This window comes from Mya arenaria, chromosome 15 (genome assembly GCF_026914265.1).
Source record: "Mya arenaria isolate MELC-2E11 chromosome 15, ASM2691426v1".
Classification (NCBI taxonomy): domain Eukaryota; kingdom Metazoa; phylum Mollusca; class Bivalvia; order Myida; family Myidae; genus Mya; species Mya arenaria.
This window is the reverse complement of record NC_069136.1, coordinates 41,012,156-41,034,176: the sequence shown is the minus strand read 5'-3', so window position 1 is coordinate 41,034,176 and position 22,021 is coordinate 41,012,156. Positions and strand designations below refer to the sequence as shown.

Sequence of the window (22,021 nt, the reverse complement as noted above, 5' to 3'; positions counted from 1 at the left end):
ATGGTGGATGCACCTACATGTACACATGTTAGTCACACCACTTAGGGGATCTATTTATGCTGTTATTAAAACAAACTTTCATGAATGACTTTCAATTGTGATATGACTTCCTGATTTAATATCTAACAATCAACATGGCTGATGAGGGAACAATTGAAAAAGAACCAGACCAAGAGTAAAACACTTCAATATTTGTTTCCTTTTATATTTTTGATTTTATCAGTTTGTTCATGTAATTAGAAATAAATATTTTTATATCTATAAAAAATGAAGTAGAATTTAGCGACATGTAAGGGTAGCATCAATCCATGAAATCCAGAATTTGAGCATGGATAGCATTTTACAGGTTACCACTTCAATTCTATGTGTCTTATTATAATTTAAACCACTTGAAGATACTTACTTCTTTATATTAATTTACTATCAGTGTCCTGCATGCTGCAGAAGAGATGGATGAGAATTCAGAGGTTGATCCATACATTGTTGCTGTAGATATCGGAACAACCACACTACGTAGTCACATATACACCCGAAATGGCAGCATTAAGGCATCAAGCTCAAAAAGGGTAATGAAGTATGATATTTAAGGAATGAATTGCATGGTTGTTTTCATTATTGGGGTATCAACGCAGATGGGCTGGTTTGAGTGTGGACTTTAACCCGCCCAACGGCGTTCATATCCCAGATAATGACACCAATCACACAATTTATTACTTATATTTACACCTATAGAACTTCATTCTTTACTTCCAGTATTGTTTAAAAAATACGTCATTTCATTTAATAAAATATTTCATTTATTCTTTCTCACCCAATCTGTAAATAGAATGACCCTACCGTAACTGGAAACAGTTTGTCATATGACAATTTGAAAAGCTAGTGACAACAATATTATAAAAAAATCATTAATTAACACTTTACAACATGTTGATCCTAGTTTTTTGTGGCCCACTGACACAAATAAAACAATAACAAGATAAACAATTTTCAATGTACATGTATATTTATACGTGAACTGAGCATATCGGAAGATGCTGCTTTCATCGTATGACAATCACAGTTGCCAAAAGGCTGTTCATCTAAGGAATGGAAGATGAGTTGTAAATATTTGCATATATTCTCAATATTCCAGAGTGTATTGTTTATACAAGCAGACTGATTTTGATTTTTTTTTCAGATTGATCTTCTACGACCGAAACCAGGATGGGTAGAAATGGACCCGGAACATCTCTTTCAGCAGTTCCTGGACTGTGTATCTGAGTCTATCAAAGGTCAATAAAGACAGAAAATGTTCAATGTTTAATCCTTTTATTTTGAAAGCGTGTACAATGTAAGACGAGAAAAAGCATATTAACTGGAATGCCTTATTTAAACTTATGACAGTTGGATAGAACATAACAGTTTCTGTTTTTGTGAAACTGTCAAAGATATTCATATATATATAATGTTGTACATTAACAGTATACAGTGATTTCATGGTAACAGTCAAAAGTTTTAAACTGTTGTCCTGAGGTGAAGGGGATGACATCTGGCAACGGTTCAGATTGTCATTCCCGACACCAATGGACATGAGTTTTAACTGTTTACCAAGTTATACAGAAATAACTGTTTTATTACATAATCAAAGGCTTATCTAAGCAAAAAAATAAATAAATGTTATTACCTGTTCAAAATTTTATCCAAACAAAGGGTTTAAAAAACAAACTTAATGATATGCCGTCTAAAAATAATTTTGGAAATTCCACTGATGTCAAAGCGCTCAGTGAAGGAAATAGTTTATAACAGGTTAGTATTCGTATAAGGATCAGGTAATAATAACAGTGACACTGAACCAGAGCCAGCTTGACTTGGAGTTCATACGCTTGTGCTAACAAAATAAAGTTGCTTTGTAAAATCATAAGGATTTATAACACTTGAAGCCTCAATTAGTTTTTACAGAAGTTCAAGTTGCAATTTTATGTTTTTATGATGTTTCCCAAACTTGTTTATAGTACTTTTATGTGGATGTACATGTATCATTACAGCTGCAGGTATAAGGCCACAGGAGGTGACATGTCTGGGAATTTCAACACAGCGAAACACCTGCCTTACTTGGGACAGGTAGTGGTAGTATTGGGATTTCATGCTTTATATTGATTTAATTTCTCAAAGTCCTTTTTGTTGCGTTTTTGATTGTCCTCGATTTCATCAGGCTATATTATTAATTTGTCAGTGAACATTGGTTTATTGAATATTCATGGTTTAATTTGCTAGCTAATCATTTCATGAAAAATTCTCGCTGAGATTTGCTTTAAGCTGTGCCAACTAAGTATTTGTAATAGGTCATAATTATAATCTTTAAAACATATACATAATATAATAATATGAAATTATCTGAGTTCTTGTAAATTTGCTTCTCACACCCAGACCATATAACTTCAAAATTTAACATTAGCCCTTAGCCCTAAGCTTTAGCCAAAGTTTCTATATTCAGATAAAAAGAGCATGAAAAATTACACAAAATGAAAACATAATTTTCAAATACTTTTGCAAGTAACACACTCATGCATATCCAGAGAGACAGAGAAGCCTTACCACAACTTTATAACCTGGCAGGACATGCGGGCCCGGGACTATGTCAAGTCCTGGAATGATTCTGTAACGCTCAAAGCACTCAACAGCGGCTCAAAAATACTCCATACATTCACCCGTAAAAAACGATTCCTATCGGCTAGTGTGCTGAAATTTATGTCACCTCAAGTAAGAAATATGGCATAATTTTACGTTTTTATAATAAATCTTTTGGTCCAATATAAAGAATAATGATGAATTACAAACATAGCGGGATTTTTGTTCAAGTAATTTACCTTGATATTATTTCGGAAAAAAAATGTTCATGTATCTCAGGTCAACTATTGTTTGCTAAGACATCTAAAGATCTATTCCCACAGGCCATTTTATTTGAGATATTTCTTTGTCTGTGAAAGGAATGTAAGGCTCACTGACCTGGGATTTTTTCTTTAATAATAATTTATATAGATAACACCATTATTAAAATACATTTTCCATTTCAGGTCACACTTCGATTACTATGGTGCTTAGATAACATTCCAGAGGTAAAATAAGTAAAAAATAATGTTTACATTCGTCAACATGAAAACAAAAAACATGTTTATTAACTTAACTTTTATTGAAGTTAGAATTAGTGAATGTTATTTAAATTTATATCTTAATGGAATATCATGACAAAAATAAGCATATCAGTGATCATCAATGTGTTTATTGCTTAGCTTAACCAGTATTTATTTTGATAATATAATAAGTTGAATAAAAGCAAGTAGACAGATAATCACAAAGTAATCATGATGGTCAATATTTGTAAGTATGAGATTTCACGAATAAGTCCTACTAGCCATTAAAGTACACATTTACAGATTTGAAAAGTAAGCATAAATGCCTTTTTTGTATTAAAAAAAGTCTCTCTTCTGACGTATGAATATGATTATTGTTTGGAAAAGCATCAACATTATTGCATCAACATTATTTTTTATTTTTTCATAATCTACAAAGTAGAATTTCAAAATAAGAAGGACAGTGTGTTCCTGTAATTATGAGTTTGTGAACGTGTGTATTGTACTGCCAGCTTCGTAAGCGTGCCAGTGCGGGTCAGGTGATGTTTGGTTGTATCGAGACCTGGATCCTGTGGAGACTCACAAAGGGCAAGGTTCACGCCACAGACTATTCTTGTGCCAGCGGGACCGGGCTCTATGACCCCTTCCAGGTATTCCACTATTTATACATGTATATAAATTCAAGGCAAGGTTTAACATTTCAATGTAAGACAAAATTCTAGGTAATTTGCACACATCATTGTCTTGTAAGAAAGAATGGAACCTTTGGCATAAATTTTAGGCCAAGAGGGAAAGTGAGACAGATCATTCTAATAATTCTGCTATTTTCCTTTATTAAAGATGCACTCTTACTCCCAAAATAGATTTACCACAATTAATAATATTGTTTTAATATTCCTAAAAGGATGAATACATGTCAGAATCAATGGTTCTTATGAAGGATACCAAGTTTGATTTGAAAGAAATGAGCATAAAAACTGGTATTTCTACTTTATTAGACTAAAGTGGACCATACACAGTAAATATTTTAGCATTCACTAATCATTTAATATTTTTGCGATTTCTGCTATTAAATACATGGTTACAGTCTTGTTATCAGTAATTCATATTTTCCATAAATGCATTATTTAGTAAGTAGCTAAAGGTTAATCAGTCAAAATTGATGTTTGTTATTCATGTGTATGTATCGATTATGAATAAGAGTGTCACTTTAATATTTTCTATGGACTTTAACTTATGTTGTAATTATTAAATCCCTAAGAAACTTAAGAAACTTTTTTTTTGTCATTAATTTTTCAACAAAGAATGTCTTCAACATACTGAAATACAAATACCCATTAAACTTTTGATAGCATTTCTCAGAAATGTAAGTGATAATGTTTCCATGTTTTGTGTATTTCAGGTAGAATGGAGCACCATCGTGTGTGGTCTTGTGAACATTCCCATGAACATATTTCCAGAGGTGCTGCCTACCAGGTATTGGGCATTTGGAAGAAAATACAAGCTCATTTACTACTGTTTGCAATGATTTTAGCGAAGAGGAATTGTCAATCAATTTGAATTAATAAAAAACGGTTTAATTGCCATTTTGCACGAAATGGGATGTCAATTGAAACCACACCACTCAGCAGTCCAATAGCAGCTTTGATAAGTCAATTAAATTAGTGAGTTGCTGATGCAATATTCAATTGTAAGGGCTATTCCAGTAAAACATACAACTCACAGGGGGGGGGGAGGCAATTATTTAAATAGTAAATTTGCTTCTGTAGGGGGGTGGCATAATTTAAAAGTGCCTTTCCCCCTGGGGTTATATGTTTAAATGGAATAGCCCTAAGATGCAAGATTATGATCAATTCTAGTGGCATTTTGTTTCAGTGGTTTGTTTGGTCACATGGATGAGTCATTCCTGGGCAGTGAAATACCCATCACTTGTGTTGTAAGTGAAACTGCATTGGATTGCCTTGTTAATATACATTCATATCATACTAAATCTAAAATTTAAACTGCAGAAAATACGTTGGGATAAAATATATATATATATGTATGTAGGGTAAAGTAATGAACAAAAATGGGTAATTTTTTTTTGAAGAATACTTTCCATTTTACATAAATATGCTTACTATAGGTGGTATTGAAGTTTTGATATAGACTGAAAATAAATGAAATATCTACGAAATATTACAATACATACATGTACATCCCTTAGGTTATATTTCATGTTGGTCAATACACAGAAAAACTGGCATCTTTATGATCAAAATTATGTGAGTATGTTATGAGAAATTGTAAATTTTGTAATGTATAATATTTTAAATTCCTTCACTACATGAAGTACTTTTTGAACATTCCAAGGTTGGTGACCAGAGTGCGTCTATGTTTGGTGAGTGTTGTTTCGAGGTCGGGGATATCAAGTGCACGCTGGGAACCGGCATGTTTATGGATGTCAACACCGGTTCCCAGCCACACGCTTCCGTTGCAGGTACAGCCTTCTTTCCCCCCTTATTTACATGTATATTATAATGGACATCAACTCTAGTTCCAACTCATACCATTTCATATCTTGTGAACCTTCTGTGTGCCAAGTTCTTTATTTTTATGAATAGTTATCTCCCATTGCAGTCTTACCTACATGAAATTCTGATATATTGATGCTTTATATGTCTTCTTTATCTCTTGATATTTGATACAAAACTTCCTCTAGTATTTCTTGAATTTTCAATGCCAGTAGGAAATACATTTTCTTGTGTGCTGGACATAGATTTCCAATTTTGTGACCAGCACAGAGTGCTTGGAAAATTGATCTTCCAGCCCATATATGAAAGATGAGTTTTATGCAACAATGTGCCAATTGATAACAATGTTATTTATAATCCTATGCCATTTGTTTCTTTAAAAACTATTTTGTGTTAACTGTGTATTTCAAAATACAATGCCTCATAACGTCAGTTAACAACAACACACACAACATGTACTTTAAAACAAACTGGGTATCTACATCAAATTTTAAAGTGACACTCTTATTTAAAATCAATAAATACACTATATAACAAACATCAAATTTGTCTGATAAACCTCTACTACTGACTAAATAATGCACTTATGGAAAATATTAATTACTGAAAACAAGATTGTACCTGTGTATTTAATAGCAGATTTCAAGCGCAAAAACATTTAATGATTGGTGAATGCTAAAAGATTTTCTGTGATCTGCTATAATCTCCTAAGGTAGAAATACCATGTTTTATGCACATATCTTTCAAATTAAACTCGGTATCCTTCATAAGAACCATTGTTATCCACATTTATTTATCATAAAAGGAATATTAAAACAATATTTTTAATCATGGTAAATCTTATTTGGGAGTAAGAGTGCATCTTTAAAGTTTCAAAGTGAAGGGTATGTGTTTTCAGTGCCAATCTCATTACCTGCTTCCACACATGCCATTGGGTTGGATTTCCCCATCTGCACTGAAAAACTGTGATAGATCCTTATATTTCTTCAGCTTTATATTAACCCATTTAAAAATGTTTGCATAAAGACGTGCATGATGAATATTCTCCTCCGACTATTTTAGGTCTATACCCTCTGATAGGCTGGAAGATTGGTGACAAGCTCACATATCTGGCTGAGGGTCTGGCTTCCGACACGGGCACCGTCATTCAATGGGCACAGTCCATGGGTGAGCTGGGTTACATTAATTAATTTCTGTAGGTGTTTTTTCACGTGGTAATAATTGGCTTATTTTTACATTTGCGAATGGATCAATTCACAATTTTTCCCAAAATTTAACCCATGGTAGATTAATTATCTGTAGTATTTTAAAGTAGTTCTATGTCATAAAAGAGGCTTTGTTGTTTGACTGTTGTTGCTTGTTCAACCATATATTTGAGGCTCACCTTTAACTAAGTAGTATATGTATTTCAGATTGCAGCTAAGAAGCTAACATTTGTACTTTAACATGCTGTTACTAAACTTAGAAGCCATCAATGTAACACCTTCATGAAGCCTTCAATATACCTCTAAAAGCATTCCTCGTGATGTGTTTTCCAGGTTATTTTGACGATGTCAGGGACACAGCAGCCATGGCAGAGTCTGTGGAAGGTAAGCCTATTACATTGGTATGAAAAACTTGTTGTGCTTACTTTATGAGCAAATTGTCTCTATTGTGAGATATGTTTAACATGATATTAAGTATGGGTATATTAAAATCACCTTTAAAACAGAAAAAAACTACAGAGCCCTTGGTTTAAATATTATGGTGTATTGCAGATACTGGTGGGGTATATTTTGTTCCTGCATTCAGTGGCTTACAGGTTTGTTTTATAATTTGTTTTCGTCCCATATTGTAGTTTTCTTTGTTTTCATTTATCCATTTATTCTCATATCCTACCAGTAAACAATTGGCAGAGTTCTTAGGGCACCTTTGGGTTTTAACTCAGATTTGATTTTTTTTTTATAATGTTTATTCAATGGGCTTCATACTTCACACAGTAACTGTTGTTCACTGCCATCACACAGTTAGGTTATATGTAATTCCAAATTAACCTAGATACAAATAATGGCCCTACATTGACTTTTTGAAACTTTTTTTTTCTTGATTGTTTTTTACAGGCATACATCATTTATGCATTCTTTTCATAGACAAAGCACGCTGTTATATGACAGCTCTTGTTACAGTTGCTTGGATCATGTCCATGTGTTAGTCTTATTTATTGTCACTGTGTATCACATTCTATGATATATTTCAGGCCCCTATAAATGATGACAAAGCTTGTACAACCATGCTTGGTATGACTCCAAACACAACGAAGGCCCACATAGTGCGGGCTATCCTGGAGTCCATATGCTTCAGGTTTAAACTTTTGTACGAGACCGTGCTTACAGAGATGAAAATACCACTAAATGTTGTCAGGTAGGCTTTATTGTGTTATCGAATTTTACTTCAAATAGTATGTGAATATTTAAGGATTGATTGCATCCTGAAGAAGTGTAACCGACAACATACCATTGTATGAAAAAAGCTGATTTTTGTAACGTCGTATATCATTGGTTAAATGACATCGCTCTAATCCAATCAGAGTGCTATTTTTAAAATAAACAATGCCGTTATAACTCCCTGTGTGTTATACAATATGAACGTCAAGTTATATCTATACAAAGGACTAGGAGAATGTAAATATTCCTTTATACCAGATTTTTCTCACTATTTGTCCCTTGTTTTGTCAGTCCTAGCATATAATCTTCAGTTAAATATTATCATTATTCTGTTAAATTTGTTGTAGAGTTAAGTATCGTATTGTGAATTTAATAATGAAATGAAGAAACCTTGAATTACCTCGAATTAATTACACACTTTACATTTAAGTTTTCCAAATAATACAAGATTTGTTAATTTGTACTTTTCTTGTAAAATGAATACTCAAATTGAATTGTTACCTTGTACTTTCCCAGAGTAAATGGGGGAGTGTGTAACAACGACTTTGTGGTGCAGTTAATGGCCGACCTCACCAACCACGTGATAAACCGTTCCCGCCAGACAGAATACATGACCAGTCTAGGAACAGCTTTCTTTGCTGGGCTGGCCACAGGTAAGCTGACCGCACCATTACATGATAAACCATTCCCACCAGACAGAATACAGGACCAATCTGGGAACAGCTTTCTTTGCTGGGCTGGCAACAGGTAAGCTGACCTCACTAATCACAATATAAACCATTCTGCCAGACAGAAGAATACATGACCCGTCTAGGAACAGCTTTCTTTGCTGGGCTGGCCACAGGTAAGCTGACCTCACCAATTACATGATAAACCATTCCCACCAGACAAAATACATGACCAGTCTAGGAACAGCTTTCTTTGCTGGGCTGTCCACAGGTCAGGGATTCAAGTTACTCATACCTTTTTTTCAAGGTGGCTTTCTGCGATGCTTTTGTTCTAAATATTGTTTAGTTTCCATGCAAAAAATAATGTATTCCCTTAAGTGGTCATTTCATGCATCTTTTTGGAGTTCCTCTCCATAACTTGCTCTTTAATTCTACAATGTGTGAGTGCTACCTTGTAAGGTTGTTAACATACAACTTGCAATCTCTGTAGATAGCTGGATAAGTGTGGTTTTGTGGTATTGGAATTGCTGCTCACCCAAAACATTGGGGGTTCTAGCTCCACCATTAGCACATTCACATAGTCTTGCAAAAAACAACAGTTCTGGCTTTTATCCCAGAAACAAACTCGAACATGATTCACATCAGCTTATGGGTTTCTTCACAATCTAGCTCAAATAAATTGGTAAAAACTAAGACATAGAGCAAGTTCAAGCTTCATAAAAACTGTGCCACGTAGAAATCATTAAGAAAGCTAATAAATGAATCTTTTTCCCATTCACAGGAGTATGGAAGAACCAGGATGAGCTAGTGAAGATAAGGAAGACGGACCGCGAGTTCTCCCCGCGTGAAAACTGGGCTACATACAAGAATGTGTTTCACCAATGGGAGCGGGCAGTGTCACGGTCGCGGCAGTGGTACCTTACCCCGTGACAGTGAACACACTAAAACTGGGGAACCTGTGCAAGCCAGTCTTAATTCCTCCTTTTTTATTTTAAGCTTTCCTTTCATAAATCTGGGGACAATTTTGAATCATAACAATATAGGTTTATTTTAGTGTTAGATTGCAATATATTTCTCGGGGTTAGCACCAAAAGCTTTATTTAACGAGTGGCCCTGAGCAAAATATTAAATTTTGGTGTTTTAAGGTGGAAGATATTGCAGTCTGCCACTGAAACAAACAATTTTTCCTTTTTATTATATGCCTTAAAAGGGTATAAAATGACATACAGTGAACTGTAGCTTTGCCAAAAAGCGTGCAAAACTGTATGCAAGGGTAAAGGTAATATCATTCCAGAAATGACATCACATTGTGACTTGGCCTTTAATAAATGACTTTATCTAACTATGCATACTATATAGGTGCTAGCTCTGTTCATGTTTACAGTTTATAATGCTCAAAATTTTATGGCCAGCTGAGCATGTATATTGCATAAGCTATCGTGTGCATTTCACATTCCTTGATAATTTTTATACTGGATGGAGATATTGAAAGGTTGTTGGACTTGCATGAAACTTGTTCACATAGTATATTATATTTATTTGAATTATTTTGTTAATTTATTAATATTAAAGATATTTTACAATAAAATTTTAAAGTGTAAATTTTGTATATAGTGCCCCAGAATCTTTTGATATCACACACAGACATACCTGACACAAAAAACTGTTAGCTGCTCGATGTGTGTTCCATATCTATGAATACTGTAGTGATTTTGAGAATCTAGCAAGAGCAGACGTCGATGCTCCTCTGTTGTTACTTTTTGTCGAGCCGCTTGCGGTGAGCTTGACATAGCAGTCACATTGGCAATCCCTGTATGTGCATATGAGTGTGTCCATCTGGACAGAACCATGTCTGAGCTGTATCATGCATTATAGGATTTTCAAAAACTTGCCATGAAGGTTTACCATGATGAGGAGACGTAAACACAAAACTGGTCTGTTCCTAAAAGGTCAAGGTCACACTTAAATGTTAAATGTCCAATTAAGTACGGTAACTTGTCTGGTCAGGACTGAGCCGTGTCTAGGTTGTATTTTTACTATTCATTATAGGATTTTCAAAAAGCTATCTATAAAGGTTCACCACAATAAGGTCACGTGGTTCTGTGTAAGTGCCTAAGTACATTAATCCGACTGAACCTGGTTTGGGGCATATCTAGACCATGAGTATAGGGTTTTGAAAAAAACAATTCTGTCAAAGAAGGGATATTACTGATCATATGCCGATTACATAGAACACATGTGCTTATTATCACTAACATGTGTACAAAGTTTCATGAAAATAACTTGACCATCTTTGAGTCCCATGGGATCCCAACAAACATGCAAAGGCTATGACAATAACTTTTACTGTTTTCTATTCCAAAATAGACATACAATAATACATATGAGTTGTATGGGTCATCATTTGGGGATCAAATTTCACGATAACTTTTTCAAACAAGAGCTGTCACGGAAACAGCGCGCTCGACTTTTCCGCCGCTTTTCAGTGTAAGGATTGAAAAGTTTTGACGAAACATGCATGGATCACTGTTTAGTGTTAGATTAGATTTCAATGCAATACATGATGTGCTGAGATATTACCATAAATGTACTTACATGAAACATTTTAACCGTAATTTTTTAGTCTAATAATAAAGGGCCATTATTTGCAAAATACAGTTATCTAACTTGGTTATTCAATTACGTTGGGTGGTTGAATACCATTGTATAAAGTCTCAATGCAATACATCAAGTAATTGCTGAGATATTATCCTATGTGTGCTAACATGCAAGACCTTAACCAGAATTTAGTTGCATAATAAAGGGGCAAAAAATTATATAATATGAAAGATAAAGTTATCTTACTTGATTAAAGGAGAAGGTTAAATTCTTGGGAGCATGTGTGTAAAGTTCCAATGCAATACATGTTGTATTCACTGAGGTATTGACTTAAGAGTGGTAAGAAGCAAAACCTTAACCAGAATTTCTATGTCTAAAAAAGGGGCCATTATTTGAATTTAATGCATACTAGAGTTATCTAACTTGGTTAATTAAGTAGGTTGGATGGTTGAGTACCATTGTATAAAGTCTTAATTCAATACCTCAAGTAGTTGCTGAGATATTAACCTATGTGTGCTTGCACGCAAAACCTTAACCAGAATCTTTAAGTCGAATAATAAAGAGCAATTATTTGTATTGAATGCAAACAAGAGTTATCTAACTTGGTTAATTAAGTAGGTTGGATGGTTGAGTACCATTGTATCAAGTCTCAATGCAAAACCTCAAGCAGTTGCTGATATATTAACCAATGTGTGCTTGCACGCAAAACCGTAACCAGAATTTCTAAGTCGAATAATAAAGGCCTATTATTTGCATTAAATGCAAACTAGAGTTATCTAACTTGGTTGATTAAGTAGGTTGGATGGTTGATTGAGTGCCACTGTATAAAGTCTCAATGCATTACCTCAAGCAGTTGCTGAGATATTAACCAATGTGTGCTTGCACGCAAAACCGTAACCAGAATTTCTAAGTCGAATAATAAAGGCCTATTATTTGCATGAAATGCAAACTAGAGTTATCTTACTTGGTTAATTAAGTAGGTTGGATGGTTGACTGCCACTGTATAAAGTCTCAATGCAATACCTCAAGCAGTTGCTGAGATATTAACCTATGTGTGCTTGCATTCAAAACCTTAACCAGAATTTCTAAGTTGAATAAAAAAGGGCAATTATTATCATTAAATGCAAACAAAAGTTATCTTACTTGGTTAATTAAGTAGGTTGGATGGTTGAGTACCATTGTATAAAGTCTCAATGCAATACCTCAAGTAGTTGCTGAGATATTAACCTATGTGTGCTTGCACACAAAACCTTAACCAGAATTTCTAAGTCGAATAATAAAGGCCTATTATTTGCATTAAATGCAAATTAGAGTTATCTAACTTGGTTAATTAAGTAGGTTGGATGTTTGAGTACCACTGTATAAAGTCTCAATGCAATACCTCAAGTAGTTGCTGAGATATTAACCTATATGTGCTTGCATGCAAAACCTTAACCAAGGTGTAACACCGATGCCGACGCTTGGTTGAGTAGTATAGTTCTCCATATTCTTCGAATAGTCAAGCTAAAAAATATTCCATAGGGTTAGAATGACTTAAAGTAAAATTCCCTGAATTTTACACTTATTCGTGGGACCGAGTAAGGCCCATTGGCGAGTAAAGGGCAGCGCCTTGGTGTCGTCCACACAATAAAAACCCTTTGGTTTGAAGCATTTTAAGTGCTTAAGATTGTATTTAAACATATCTGTACTAGTTAAAAAATTGAAAAGAAAAACAAAATATATCTATGAAATCTGAGTATGCGGAAGATTCTCTCCCCTGATATTCCTGTGTAGTACTGATATATATGTGGAAGATTTTCTCCCCTGATCTTCATGTGTAGTACTGATATATATGTGGAAGATTTTCTCCCCTGATCTTCATGTGTAGTCCTGATATATATGTGGAAGATTCTCTCCCCTGATATTCCTGTGTAGTCCTGATATATATGTGGAAGATTCTCTCCCCTGATATTCCTGTGTAGTTCTGATATATATGTGGAAGATTCTCTCCCCTGATATTCCTGTGTAGTTCTGATATATACATATATATCAATATGTATATATATATATATATATATATATATATATATATATATATATATATATATATATATACAGAAGATTCTCTCCCCTGATATTCCTTTATGGTACTTTTTTAAGGAATGAATTGCGGGGTTGATGTCAATATCGGGGTAAGAACGCAATTGGGTTGGTCAATGTGTGTGGAGTCCGAAGGACTCCACGCATACTTTGACCAACCCAATTGCGTTCATATCCCCGATAATGACATCAACCCCGCAATTCATTCCTTATATTTACACCAATAGTTCATTATTTCATCCAAGAATTGTTAAAAAAATACTTCATTTCATTTAAGAAAACCTTTCAGTAATCCGTTCTTACCCATTCTGTAAATAGAACGTCCTGACTATAACCGGAAACATTTTTTTTAAATGACGTCACAATAACGTGGGAAAAGATCAACCACTTGAAAATACTTTAAAACGTAAAATTGAAACACTTCTGGTACCAATATATTTAAAATATAATAAACTAACACTTTTAAAAATGTTGATCTATATTTTACGGGACCTGCAGACATAATACAACCAATAACAAGATCAATAGCTTTCATGTATATTGTTATGCAATGAATTACAATCCGGACATATCCGAAGATGTTGCGTTCATCGATTGATGAACGCAATTGCCGAAATGATGTTCATATAAGGAATGGAAGTAGAGGTGTAAATATATATATGTGGAAGATTCTCTTCCCTGTTTTTTTCTGTGTAGTACTGATATATAAGCAGAAGATTCTCTCCCCTGATATTCCTTTGTAGTACTAATATAATTTCAAAACAAAATCGGAGAATTATGACAAAGATTAAAGAACTTTCCATCTGCATCAAACTGAAATTCTCAATCTGTCAAACACTAAGTAATAAGATGGTTTTTATTTTGGGATAAAAGATAATTTAAAGAACAAATGATATCCTCATGTGTTTAATGTTTAACATTCTTAATACGGTAACATTAAAAGGTGGGAGACAAAGTTAAAACAAGGTGTAAACATCCACATTGACAAATGTTGAAAAATCAGCAGGCCCAAATTTCTCAAAAAATCTGGTAAAAGTGTCTTCTTAAAAAAAAATCACTTAGCCTAATCACTTTCTTACATTTTATATAACAAAATAATGATAAATTGTTGATCATGACCATCATAAAGATGATTTCCTTTAACATCTCAGTACTCTTCAAAATGAGAATATCACACTAATTACAGGCAAACAAAGATAGTGGGCTTAGTGTGATCCTGTAACAAAGCTTGATTTGTTTGAGAAATTAGGGCCAGTGATGACTAATGTAAACCTATTTTGTTATGCCGTTGATCACTAACTTTGTGAGGCATTTTTTTTTTTGAGATGTGTTTCAAATATTTCTGTCTTGTTAACTTTTTGGGACACTTAAAAAAAGGTGACCCACTGGGTTATATACAGTCGAACCCCGTTAGCTCGAACTCCCAGGAAGCGGCAAAAATACCTCGAGCCTCGGAAAATTCGAGCCAAGCGGGAACATTTACCTTCAGTATAAAGAAATCAGTCCTTAACATCTATTTGAAGCCAACGAGGAATTCAAGCCAAGTGAGTTCGATTCAACAGGTTTAGACTGTACATACATTTTTTTTTTCTTATTTAAAAAACCATACTGGAATAGAGTATCACCTATAATAAACCTGACACAACATTGAAATACTCCAAAAAATAAACACCTCACCAAAATGAACAGTACTGGAAAATAGTTCAGCCTGTTTTTATGCCTATTCAGCACAATCAATCGTGTCACACCAGAATAACAGGGGTATAATACTCAATAATCTACACAAACAGTTCAATGAGTATACTAACATGACAATCAATAAGTCCCAAGACACAATGTCTTGTACAGGATATCCCAACATAACAAGTGATCCATCATACTTGTTGTGGTGTACTATAGTTTTAGTGTGGGCTTTAAACAAGCATCTACGCTCAAATAAATTGCACACAGCCCTGTACTAACAGAAGACCTTGTAATAGAAAAAATGTGCTCTAACAGATATGCCCTAGCATGTTATGAAATTTAAGATAAGGCCAGAGAAAAAATAGGGTTAGATTCTCATCCCTGCAAACCCTTTCTGAAGGGGTGCCAAAATTTGAACAATTACCAGATAATTTTTGTTTAGAAAACAAATCGGCCAACTAGCCCTATTTTTTTTATTTTAAAAGTGAAATTACTCAACAAGTAGTAAACTCAGAAGTTAAGTGATTCGCTATACTCAAGCACATCCTCTCTTGCAACATAAGTACAAAGTTTTTTTAACATCTTAAATCTCTTTTGAGTTACGGCCGAGGTTAATGAGTTCGCATCACGACAACACCCATGCCACGACCAGACTTTTTTTGTTAAAAAAGCAGACAAGTCTAAAAATTGTAAATGAGATTCTAACAACTATTTTTCTGTGGCCTTAACAGCATTACAATAGGCTTGGCATTGCATTCATGGTGAATAGCTATCCTTGAAATATACATAACTTAAAGTGACAGCAATTCATTTCATTGTTATTGTAAAAAAACTCCGTTAATACACAATTAGAATATATTTCATTAGAAAAGGAACAAAATTTTGTTCAAATATAGACAAACACAATTCACATCACAGATAATTTTGTGTTAATGTAAAATATTTAAAAGCATTGTTATGTTTTTAATATAAATCCGAAGTACAATACATGACAAATAACAGACAATAACAGCATGCAACATTTTGATATGACGTCTCCAAGTAAACAAAGACAAGTTCCTAGAAATACTGTTTTCAACAGACCTGGCTCTTATTAATATATTCACTGGTACAGTTTTATAACAAATACAAATTCATGAAAATAACAAATATTTAAAATTATGCTAAGGTGCAAGCAATATATAAGAACAGGTTCTGGCCTGTTTTACTGCCTTTTGTTAAACTTATATGCAACAATCAACTTATTTAAACCATTCAAATAAATTGCAGCTAATTAATACAATGTCCTGAATATTAATAGTTATACAAGTTCTGACTATTTCAATAAGTATATTATATTTATTCAATAATATTTAATATTTCTGGTCATGTTTTATGTGTTGAGTCAATACTATACTGCATTAACTACCAATCATTAAATACAAAAAAAGTAGGCCCTCCCCGAAAAATATGTTTACAAACACCTTGGACTAGAACTCTTGGTCCAGTTGCTCAAAACATGCATTCCCTTTCCTAAGTCTACATCATCAGTTCAAATGGAGACCTAGGTCTCTCTTGGGTGGTTTTCATGTTCTTTCTGCCACCAATGGTACAAAACTCGTCAAAGTTGACCGAAATGTTTATTAATTAAAGCGACACTCATATTCAAAATCAATAAATACACATGTATAACAAACGTCAATTTTGACTGATTTTCCATACATGCATTTTTTAGTAAGTAGTTAAAGGTTTATCACTCAAAATTTATGTTTGTTATACATGTGTATGTATTGATTTTGAATAAGAGTGTCACATCAACAATAAGCTAACAACATCATTATTAAAAGTATAGCTAAACAGTTCTCTCAAATCTTGTTAGGGAATCTGCATCTTATACGTGTTCCCCTGCAACTTCCAGGGTATTTAAGATTTGAAAGTTAACAATGATATTGTTATCATCAATAGAGTTCTAAAGAATTGGGAATATTTCGAGCAACTGGTGCAAATAAAAACTTAAACATCCTTTGGTTAGCAACATAATGCTGATGAAGAATTAAGCACATCAATAGTACAATATTGCACTCCAAAAAACATAAAATACTGCATGGGCAAGGCCTAGCATTGGCACCCTATAAATTATGCCTCTTGTTTGCCACTAATTAACATGACCTTATGCTAATAGAAGCCTTGCTCCGCCTCGTTAGAGGTGGTCCAAGTATTCCATTAGGTTTTTACAACTATGTGCTAATGTTTTCTGGTTTAAACATTATTCTTTTACAACGATTGTGAAGAAACTTTTACTAGGTCACTCTCGTTTGCACGCGGGTTGCGCGAGAGTGTGGTCTTGTGTTGATGGGGAAACCGGAGTACCTGGAGAAAACCCACTTGTCTGGCTTGGTGACCACTAACCAAACTCACATATTGTTTTCTGACAAAACCAAATGCCTCTACTGGTCAATTGAATGGTTAAATAACAAGCAGTGTCATGTAAATTGCCATCATCCAAGTGCAAAACTAGGCTGCTTCAAATAAATAAACAGGATGCATCACATTAAACAGAGAACAGGCCAAAAACACACATACAAAATAAATAACTTCAAGCAACAGAAGATACATCACACCGCAACCGTCCACATCAATGTGTGTGTCGATTGTTTTAAAATGGATTCTTTTGTAAGGAAAGTCATTATGTACATCAACATGTAAAAACTTAAAAAAAAATATAATAAGGTAGTAATTTTAAGTCTTCTGTCACCAAAGTCCTGACAACACTGTGCAATGAAGGCCATTATACACTTATGTCTCCAGTCTCAGATTGAGTTTGAGATTTAAGACTTTGGCCCCAATTTCTCCAATCATCTTATGAATAACAAGTTTAAGTGTCTTATTTCGTTTGGCAAAGTTATTCTTTACTTTATATAACAAAAAGTATTTACATGGTTATCTTTTTAAAGGTCTCAAACTCACACAAATATTTCAAAACCAAAAATAGTGAGCTCAGTTTGATTCTATTGTAAGGGACTGGAACTTGTTCGAGAAATTAGGGCAAGGACGGATTTTATTGCTATGAGGAGAGTATTGGTGCTGGAAGTTTGTTAAATTCATTATTAATTTTTTTTTGTTATAGATGTTTATTAAACCTTACCCACTATATATAGAAAGATATTCTGTAATTTTTAGACTTTATTTTTTAGTCCGAGTCTAGATCTCAGACTCAAGATATTAGTGACTGTATTTACAATAAGAACTTTAAGTGCATGAATTAGATTAAGTGTCTATACAGCTGGCTTAAGCCATTCTTCGCCTGGGTTTTAATAGCAAATTTGATAAACTTATCAGACTGAAATTTACTACCAATTACAAGTCCAACAAGTACATTGAATAATATACATGATGTGTAACAATACATGTAGATTGTATAATAAAAGAATTGAAAATCAATAGGCAATATCTATAGCAGCTTTGTCTTGTGCCAGCATATTGGATATCATACATGTACCAGTTTCTGTACAGTTGACATAATATGGGCGATGTCATATGCAGCTTTTAAAACTGCTCTCTCACAGATATACCATTTTTACAACTTTTTTATTTTTTGTCTTGGAAAGTGCAAATTTTTGCGTGAACATCTGCAAACCAATGATATAACATTGCTGACAAAAAATCAGATCGTAGATTTTCCTATTTCCGTTCGAAAATTAATGTTTTATGGTTTAAACCATTACTAACGCTTTAAGAAAAATGCATAAAACATAAAAAAATAACTTAAAAATCAAAATCTGTGATCTAATTTTTTGTCAGCCATCCTATATAACTGGTTTCCATGGATTTTTGCAAAAATTGGCTCGTTCCAAGACAAAAAATAAAAAAGTTGTCAAAACATTCAATCTGTGAGAGTGCAGCTTTAAAACATTCAATATGATTCAAGAAAAATCCCATTGATATAACTGAATGCTGCACTGGCAAGCTTCTTTCTGCTTATTCGAGCAGTCATGTTTTGTCATCCACAGCTTGTAAATATAATCAATACACTTAAATACTAAGACACTAAAATGTATCAATACATTGATCAGGAGCTGTTAACAGGTCTGCAGAAATGTCTTAGGGCTGATATATTTACACATACAAACCACCTTAGGGAGGCACTTTCATACTGGAGTGTCTCCCTTTATAAGTTTTTTAGACTAAAAATGAACAGGAATAATTTATAACAATAAATATAGAAGTTGTTATTTTTGCCTTCCAGGGGATGTTATTTAAATAGAATAACCCTTACTTTAACATGCAATACTAGGAATACACAGAGAAAATAGACTGCTCCTATACTTTATAATGAATGATCAATACTATTGTGTAATATATACTATTGATATTACATGTACATGACATTGTGTGTTACATTGGGTATTGAAAGGAATGGTAAAGGGGTCTTGTGGAATGGAACAACATGCTAAACATGTCCGCAGTCAATTGTTTAATAAAATGATTAATTCTTTCATTTGGTTTAAGTTAGTCAAAATGTTAATTGATTGGTCAATATTTATCCAGTAATAACAGTTGGCCAATCAAATTGCTTATGGGTGCAAACTAACCAAAAGATAACCATTGGATAATTGATCCAGCTTTATGCAATTGGCTACAGCAGCAAACTTTATAAAATTTGAGTGATGTTGCCCACAGGTTGGTTTTTGGTTAGTTTGCACATTGAAATGATTTCATTGGTTAACAAGAATTTTTGAATAAATATTGACCAATCAATAAACTTTTCGGCTAACTTTGACAAAATACATTACATCTCATTCAAAAACACCACCACGACACATAGCTTACATGTAAACGCCAAATACTTTAAAAATCGTTCAGAAACAATTCATATATTTGCTTTGCTTGTTTTGATTTAGTTATAAATTGTAAACCAGGTAATTCAATACCTAACTGTAAATTTAGAAAATTAAAATCTAAAAAAAGAAGAGTAAAATCTGCAGATTATATCACAATTAAACAATTTTGATTGTACTTTCAATTTCAAGACAAATTGAACCAAGCAAGAAATTTTAATGCATGTGACAAGAGTCAACAACCGATTTGTTACAAAGATTGCCAGCAATATGTTAGAACCCCTAGCATGCAGAAACACATGACGAGGGAAAAAAGGTTAAAAATTAATGAGTTGATCCGAAATCACATAAAGCTTCAATACATTAGATAGGTAAATATTTAAAAAATGACATTCATTCCACATTGGAAAAATCAGCAAAGCATTTCATAAAGTTGAACAATGAAGTTGTCCCATTTTCCCCGTGACGGCAGGACGTGTAACTGTATATTGGGGCGGCTCTCAACAAATATTGGCCAGTGGAAATCACGATATTAAAAGAAATATGCAAACGAGGTTTACTATTATTCATACATATGTAGTATGCACACTTTTCAAACCACTTTAAAGTTCAATAAATGCTTCTTCATATTGCACATTATTTCTATCCTCTACCTAGTGAAGTTCAATATGATTAAGCGCTTATTTAAGAGTGGAGTTTTAAGACTGTCCATTCCGAACTCCTCAGCCAATTTTTTGGAAAACAACCTCGGATGTATGCCGGTACATCAGTTGAAGTAGTTTGTAATTTTTTAAATTATATCTTTTATTAAACATAGTGTTTTACATTTGTATTTATTGATCTAAGTTTAAATTGAAAGCCAAGTCATAAAGTTTAACTGCTAAGCTAAGCTTAAGCATACCACTTTTTGAGTATGTAAACCATTGAAATAAATCCAAGGTTGTTTTCGATAAAAATGGCCGAGGAGCTCCGAATGAAGACTATCAACTATTTGGTATTATCACATGTACAAGTAAATAAAGCCTGATAGGAAAAGCTACAAGAGTATATACATGTATGATCAGAGTGTGTGTTGAATGGTGCATTTTAACCCATAACAATGGTTAATCATCATGACCTTGACAGCTTCATGTGAAGTGTGTACAGTATCCTGACTGACAAACAATATCACAACTTAGTTCTGTTGTACTGTATCAGAATAAAGGAAAATAAAATCAGAAACATGTACAGTCATATTGGAAGTAATGGAAGAATGTACCCTAGGACACCAGTTATTTCAAAGAAATATATCTGATGGATATAGCTCCTTGTATGGAGAGATCATTAAAAATCTAAATAATCCAAAACAGTGTACAACATGTAATGAAATATTAAAGTGTAACAAGGTGATATCATAAAATGTACGATTATTTACGAGACCAAACATTCAGTGCCAAGAGTAAAACATCTATACAATTGAATACTAAAATCCGCATCCCCCCAGTCTACAAATGTATGCTATGTCCGTTTTCCCGTATAGTCCCAATATCCCCAGACTCTGTGAGTTGCTTCTTGGCGAGTCCCTCTCCCTGCACAGCAAAATGGTTCCCCTCTCCTATGTGGGAACCAACACGAATACCGTTTCTGTGTACTTTGGTTTCCCCGGAAGTCTGAATATCACACATTTTATCATCATCTAATGAAATACCCTTTTCAATATGCTTTGAGCCAGTGGTGCTTTTCTTTTCTGAATATAAACTATCACCTGACACAATAACTTTATCAGTTTTTTTATCCGTCAAATCATGACCCGAACAATTGGCGTGACTTTGTTCCGAGACCACAGATTTTCCAACCCCACTCTGTGGAACTTTTCTTTTATGATATTCAATGCTGACGAAAACTGGAACTTCGTTGACGTCTGGTGGTTGAGCGACTCCAAACTGGTACGAGGTGAATACAATCACCTTGGCTACCAGGGGAAGTGCGAGCACCTGGTGGGTCATGGCCATTAGGCGATAATGACGCCCATAGAACGGATCTGATACCGCCGGACACAGCATGTTGTTTAGATTCACCTGAGATAACTGGAAAAAAGATAATAAGTCAGGTCAAATCAGTTTAATGTTGAATGTAAAAGAACATTACAGT

At 33.8% G+C, this 22,021-nt stretch overlaps 2 protein-coding genes across 4 annotated transcripts in view; one reads left to right on the top strand and one right to left on the bottom strand.

Annotated features, from left to right (window-relative positions):
- On the top strand, positions 1 to 10,309 carry LOC128219591 (putative glycerol kinase 5). The gene is made up of 16 exons (XM_052927421.1): positions 1 to 175; positions 428 to 566; positions 1,178 to 1,271; positions 2,025 to 2,100; positions 2,556 to 2,739; positions 3,054 to 3,095; positions 3,623 to 3,760; positions 4,513 to 4,586; positions 4,986 to 5,046; positions 5,463 to 5,589; positions 6,686 to 6,790; positions 7,162 to 7,212; positions 7,381 to 7,424; positions 7,860 to 8,023; positions 8,563 to 8,699; positions 9,496 to 10,309. Exons 1-16 carry the CDS (start codon positions 135 to 137, stop codon positions 9,642 to 9,644), a joined length of 1,626 nt encoding a protein of 541 aa, XP_052783381.1. The 5' UTR covers positions 1 to 134; the 3' UTR covers positions 9,645 to 10,309.
- Positions 10,310 to 14,281: 3,972 nt separating this feature from the next.
- Positions 14,282 to 22,021, bottom strand: part of LOC128219592 (transmembrane protein 164-like) — a 34,847-nt gene continuing 27,107 nt past the window's right edge. For all 3 annotated transcript variants that reach the window (XM_052927423.1, XM_052927422.1, XM_052927424.1), the window contains exon 6: positions 14,282 to 21,957. In XM_052927423.1, coding sequence (XP_052783383.1) covers positions 21,376 to 21,957 — 582 coding nt within the window. In that variant the 3' untranslated portion in view covers positions 14,282 to 21,375. The remainder of the gene's footprint in view (positions 21,958 to 22,021) is intronic.